Raw genomic sequence first — 6,627 nt, 5'->3', positions numbered from 1 at the left:
TTTCAGGTTTTTTTGTGTTTTTTTTCTCTTGGTTGTTAACAGCAGAAATATGAAACATAAATATTTTTCACGTCAAGAATATGTTTAGAAAATACAACTCTTCGATTCGAGATGCTTTGTGGAAGACCAAGAACATGTGTGCTTGAAAAACTAGGGGGAAATCAAACTTTTCCAGGAATCAGTGAACTAATACTGTACAATGTTGAATATGTCTGGAGGTTTTGCAGAAAGTATTGTAACTCCTTTGTGTGGGAACAAGACTGAACTCAGAAGAACCTCCTGATGCAATTAAAAACTACAGCAGGATCAGGTAAGTTAAAGGGTTCATATACTGTACATCTATTGAAAACAGAAAATACCGTTATTTGTCAATGATCTCCAAATGATTTAATGTATAAATGCATTGTATACATTCAGTTTTGTCAGAACAAAGTATAAAATGCCTCTTAGTCTTGCCTGGTAAACAGTGGATGACTGGTCCTAAGGATGTTCTTAGGTTTATCACAGTTGGCTCTGACTGTACTCAGCAGTTTTCCTCATCACAGGTTTGTCTGGTATGTGGTTGTGCTGTCCGCTTCACTGCTGCTAAGTAAAGGCTGTGACTCCCCAAAGGAACTTCTTCTCCTCCTTTTCTTTTTGCGGCAAGCTAGAGCCACTGACACAGCCACAATGGCTGACACCAGTGCGCCAATTATCCCAGCTCCCAGAAGCCATCTCCAGATTTGTCGGGCTTGGTCAAGGTAAGGGCTCAGTAACTCCTGCAGGTACCTTTGCCCTTGAGGGACAGAGATTGGGAGAGGAGAATTAAAATTAAAGACAACGTTCCATTTAAAGCATTTCAGATATTCACGATCAGGGCTCATTTACTTTGGTTAAAAATAGTCTGCTTTTAAAAGATGAAGAAAGGTTAAAGTTTTTAAGCATACTGTATCTAAGAACACCAGAAAGTTTAATATAGAGAGGCAATTCAGCCCACCCAGCTTGGTTGGTTGCTAGTGCCAAGTTCTATATGGTATTAGAAATTCATTTAAGCTGGTGAGAATAATACTGCCCCCTGCTGTTATAGCAAATCATTTTGAAGCAAGCTAAGGAAAGCTAATTGGAATGCATTGAAACCATAAAAAGTACATTTGCAAAACTGTATAATATTGTTTACCTGTATTAACCCCTAAATCTACAACTGTCACCTTACCTAACCTTTACAAATGGTCTTTTCAGAATTATCACTATTGGACCGTACAGTACAATATATCCCCTTCTTGTGAATCTTGAAAGCCTCACATGAAATCAGCTTATAAAACAGTAAGGGTAATTTTAATAGCAAATTTGAAAGTGAATGAATCAGTAATGCATAATGGGAAGCTTCAATTGTAGATGCAATGCATTCTGTGCCAGTAGCTGAGGGGTTTAATTAACAGGAAGACATGCTCAGTGTTCTTGTGCAATGGTAGATGCTAGCACATTGAGGTGCATTTCTGATTTTACGTACCACACACAATATGCACTTTTCACCACTATCTCAGAAGAATGACAGTGCTTACAAAGCAGAACAACCAGTTATTTTATTTTCTCAGGAATGAGAAAAAAAATAATTTCAGAGGAGTACTGTGCAGGATACACAGTGAAATAGAGAAATGGTTAATGGGTCACATTTTCCAGAACACTGTTCAAGAGAAATCATTTATTTCATAAGTATGCAAAAATGCCTTGCTATTGTTTCAGATTTTTACTGTAAAAAAAGACTCACCTGGTTCTAACATATAGGCATAATCATAGCCCAGTTCTTTTGAAGAAAGAAAATAGTCTCCATTTCTGTACAGAGGCATGAAGGGTACCATGTAGTATCCATCATTGTGTCCAATTGGAGCATTGGCAGTAGGGTAAGCAGATTTTGGCGGATTGTGTCTTCTCAGCCACTGCTCAAAGATGCTAAACGTGAGGCAATGAGAAACAGAACCTTAAAGTTAACAAACTGTTAGCCAGAAGTGTTCCCAAATTATCCGTTGGTCAATAAAAACATTCTAGTGACTCATCATCTTGTGAACAACTGCTAGTGTGTACAGGAGATATTACATAATAAAAATAATATTTCACTATTGTGGATAATTACGTTCTATAATTAGTAACATTACAGTAACTACAAAGTCATAAGTCTTATTTTTTATTTCCAAAACTATTGTTAACCAAAGCTGCTTATTTCACTGAGGAGAAGTCCTGTTTAACCTTTGAAAATACAACTACATCCTAACAGCAGAGAAAACAGTGAGTCTAATTTGGTGGAAATGAAGCTGGCCTCTTAAATATATAAAAGAAGCAGCAGTTAGAAAAGCACTGTATTCCCCAGACATGACAAATGACTTCCCACATCTAAGGAAACAGCACTATTTGAATATTGAAACAAAGCCACTTGGCATATAATAATGGAACTACGTCAAGGTCAAAGACATTAAAGTTTCATAGTATTAAAACCTGACAGACTTTGATGTCTTTAACTACATTCCAAAGAACTAGCTGTGGTAGTTATGCAAACCCCTAGAAGTCTGTTGAGTTAAAATTAGGGCAGAGAATAATTTGAATTACTTTGATGTGCAAGCTGATATCAGCTAATTGTGTGTATCTAAGTGTATTGTATGTGTAAAGCCCAGCTAAGGGGGGGATACACCAGATGTTTTAAGATTTACACATTCAGAAATATTTCCTTTCTTAAAAAAACACTTAGTATATATCTAATTGTTTATGCATATTTAAAACCGCTGCACAAAGCAGAGAATTGCAAACACCTCAATCCCTATACTCCCTTATGTTAAACATGCCATTGAAAGAAAAAGAATGGGTATTTACCTGTCAACAAATGCGTGATGGATGAGAAATATGGGATCATTAGCTGAGCCTTGAACTGAAGACATGGAACCATTCATAAACACATGAAGTGAATTATGCATGTTGCTCTGTAATCTGGTAGCTATGCCGTCACTTGGATTTGCAAAACCTATATAGGTGGAAAAAAGAATAAACTGGTACTGTGTATATCACCAGTTTAAAGAATTGCAGATGCATTATAATTAAGCTAATTAAGCAGGTTTACCCTTTGTATAGTTCATAATTTAATTATATTTAAAAGACAAACCTATCACATAGAATAACCATGTTTAAAGTTATTGCTTTCAAATATTTTCCCGAAAATGTAGAAATTAGCTGACAGAAACTTCATACTTTCAAGATAATTTCATGTTTTCTAAACATGTTGGTCAGTTCAAACCATATCTGAACTCTGAATAAGACCGAAATGTAGTATTTGCCTTTCTCAGGATTGTTACCCGCAAAGGTAAAAGGATAGAAACCATGGTTCACATTCATGACTAAAACCTCATAAAGATGTAGGTTTAATCCTTGAAAGTATAAACCATACACCTTTTTTATGGAAAAATATAGTGTGTATAATAATAACCATAAAATACTTCTATCCAGCTTAGAACTTCAGAAACGTAACAGAGAGAAACGTAATGGACGTAGCTAATTATGGATTATAAGAGGGGTTACTTACCTTCCAAAGTATTTCTGAAACTCAGGTTTGCAAACCTGTTCATTGGTTCAGTTTCATAATCTGTTAGACTCAGGCAGAATTCCACTTCTGCAGATGTAGGTAGCCTGGGCATCCTGTTCCTGTCGTGGTTACCAGGGTTACGGAGAATGGGCCCTTCAGCAGTGCCGTTACATAATATCTCTAGGCTGTTGTACACCTCTGGTCTTGTACAAACTACCTGCATGAACATTACATTTTGTTTATTTTTAATTTCAAATAGCACTTCTCTTTGGAAAAACCGGAAAAAAGTTTAATAGGCCGAATTCAAGGTTAGGGTTTACAAGTGTCTGAAAAATCGTTTTCTGGACTTAATAAAAGGACCATTCATAAAACCCTAGGTCAAAAACTACCAGGTTATGTAATATAATAAGCATTAAAACAGTAGAGAAAACAGCAACCACAATTCCCTGGAAAAGAATCAAGTGGTACGAACAAAAATATTTAAATCTTTGAAAATGTACATAAATGAACTAAGGACATTCATACAGAATATACATTAAAGCAGGTAAAGATTGCTGAACAAATCAACATTATTGTAATTATTTTTTCTAAAATTCCCGTCATAACTCATAATTCAATCATTACTAACAAATCACTTTTTTTTCTCCCACGCATATGTATATAGTGTACAAACGCCTACAGTAATAATTAGGTAACATCACTGGCCTCCTCAGCTAACAAACAGCATGAATGCATGAGAGACTGGCAAAGACTATAAAAGAACAGATTATTAACGGAGTATTTAGGGTGCGGAAACGGTAAACATCCCTTTCAAATCTTGTTAAATGTGATTAATAAAACTTTCACAATCCAAACCGTTTCACCCCAGCCTCCTGGTCAGATTGTCTCAGGCATTCCTTGCTGTAGATGTACAGTACTTGATCAAAACTTAGTGTCTTGTGGTATTTTCTTGTGTTTTCTTAGGTTTTCTTGCATGCATCACTTTACGAAAAGTAAAACGATCAAATTAAAGCAATAATTACGACATTATCAGAAGCTACAGTATATTGTGCAATATGTTACAATTGTCGTTTTCTGTAACTCACACTCTAATTACATTTTACAATATCTAAATTAATTTAACGATTTTGTTTCTCCTGTACAAACTATTCAACTAAATTTCCATGGATTTTGAATTTTCTTGAATAATACAGTGTCCGAACAATATACCTTTTGTGGAGGGTGGGTGTAACACTGCAATTAAACATCAATTTAAAGCTGAAACGCATTATAAAAGAAAGCACTACCTTCCAAGATGAGAAAACTGAAGCTGGGCTTAACATATTGGGGATGGTGGGATTGCGACCTCCCATTAAATCATCTGTGCACACATCGCACTCCTGAGAATCTCTCCAGTCCCAGTATGGAATTGTGAAATCCTGGTCTCCAGTTAACTTTCTGATCTCGTTTTCCCAGTGCAGCAGGTAGACTCGATGCCATGGCAAGAACGCCGCCGATTCGTGGGCGAAGTCGATGTCTGTCCAGACATTGTTCGGTCCGCCCAAGAAGGCATCCCGGGACGCATAGTAGTGCATCCATACAAACAGGTCATAAACACTGATCTCCGCAAACAAAGGATTCGACCCGTTGTTCATCTCGGCATAAGTGCCTGTAGAAATCACATAATCTTTGCTGATGGTATTCTTAGCTAAATTCAGGTAAGCAATGACTTTGTTTTTTTCCGCGGACGTGAGCTGGAAGATGTTCCTCCTGATTAGCTCTCTCCTCTGGCCACAATTAGCCCCAGAGTAGCCAAACTTACAGTCACCACAGTTGAAGCCCATGTAGTTGGCGGCACACTGACATGTCCGGTTGTAGAACACCAAAGGCCATCTCTCTCTGTCATCGATCCCGGAATGGGGAAACTGTGGCCCGTTGGGGAGGTCAGTGACGGACACATCTTGACAGGAACCTCTACCGGAGAGAGCGCCGCAAATTGACCCGTCTCCTTCCCAAGTCGGGCAACATGATTTGCTCAAGAGGGCTTCTGCAGTGGCACAGGCTCGGGGAAACTGTTGGTATGTAGGGTGCAACAGCTGAAAAAGACTTAAAAAGACTAAAAGCAACATTGCTGTTTAGTACATTAAAAGAGTGCTCGCATATACAGTACTCATGCACCTTGAACAATCACGACGAGTTGAAGAAGAAGAAGAAGAAAAAACTTATTCCCAATTTATACCCCCCTCGCACTTTTTTTTTCCATCACGTGCTTTGGATAACATTTTCAGTTCTTCTCTAATTTGTCTCGGATCCATAACTCCCCTTTACTCCCGGCATAAGCGACGTTAATGTGAAAAGCATTATCTGAAAATGCTTTTAATTTGTGAATTTATGTGATCTGCCAAAGAGAGAAAATATGCATGCAGTTAGTTTTAAAACTGTTATTGTTGCTAATAAACTCGAATTAGCTAATTGCTACTGTAAACAAAAGAGTCTTGTCTTGTGAACATAATTTAATAAGAACGCCTAATAAGAAAAATCAATAAACCAATAAAAGTGAATAAAGGAGAGCTAAGAGAATGTGAACAGAAATTCTTACATAATTACAACAATTATGTACACATTAAGTGCAAGGTTTTACATATTTAAATACAGGAACAAGTAATAGGTTTATTCCATGGTGAAAAGAGAAGAGAGAAAACACAACATTTCGGCTGGTGTATAGAAACCTATTAGGTTTGTGGACTTCGCCCACACACCTGAAGAAGGCTTCACAGCCGAAACGTTTTCACACTTCTCTTTTCAGCATGGAATAAACCTATTACTTGTTCCTTTGCAGCCTACGCATGCTGACGCAGCTACCCACCTGAACTACATATAGGAATAGGTTATCATTATCATAGATTGACTTTTTAGGTACTTCTAAATAGTGTAAAACCCCTAAACGTGACGTATCTGCATCGCTAACAACAACAGGTGTGCTGCCTTAATATAATTTCCCATGTGTGTGTAACTTAATATGTAATAATCAAAATACGAAGAAATGAAAAAAATCTCAAGTATTTTATATAAAGCATGTGTGTGTGACGTAAGCTGTACTTTTG

General features: G+C 37.1%; 1 protein-coding gene across 1 annotated transcript; it reads right to left on the bottom strand.

Annotated features, from left to right (window-relative positions):
• Nucleotides 1-258: 258 nt before the first annotated feature.
• tyr (tyrosinase) lies at nucleotides 259-5,652 on the bottom strand. Its single transcript, XM_088921312.1, has 5 exons — nucleotides 4,831-5,652; nucleotides 3,545-3,761; nucleotides 2,842-2,989; nucleotides 1,748-1,929; nucleotides 259-775 (listed from the first exon to the last, which is right to left on the bottom strand). The coding sequence occupies exons 1-5, from the start codon at nucleotides 5,650-5,652 to the stop codon at nucleotides 540-542; spliced, it is 1,605 nt and encodes a 534-aa protein (XP_088777438.1). The 3' UTR covers nucleotides 259-539.
• Between the last annotated feature and the right edge of the window lie 975 nt (nucleotides 5,653-6,627).

The sequence above is a fragment of the Atractosteus spatula genome, chromosome 7 (genome assembly GCF_055471065.1).
Source record: "Atractosteus spatula isolate fAtrSpa1 chromosome 7, fAtrSpa1.hap1, whole genome shotgun sequence".
Taxonomy (NCBI): domain Eukaryota; kingdom Metazoa; phylum Chordata; class Actinopteri; order Semionotiformes; family Lepisosteidae; genus Atractosteus; species Atractosteus spatula.
Note: the sequence above shows the minus strand (reverse complement) of the source record. Positions and strands in the feature narration are given on the sequence as shown.

What these genes read in the sequence shown, in the direction of transcription:
- tyr (XM_088921312.1), bottom strand. Translation starts at nt 5,652, where the DNA reads ATGTTGCTTTTAGTCTTTTTAAGTCTTTTTCAGCTGTTGCACCCTACA. An exon ending in CATCACGCATTTGTTGACAG is followed by an intron (nt 1,930 to 2,841) that starts GTAAATACCCAT and finishes CCTCACGTTTAG; the next exon opens with CATCTTTGAGCAGTGGCTGA. An exon ending in TGCCTATATGTTAGAACCAG is followed by an intron (nt 776 to 1,747) that starts GTGAGTCTTTTT and finishes CTGTCCCTCAAG; the next exon opens with GGCAAAGGTACCTGCAGGAG.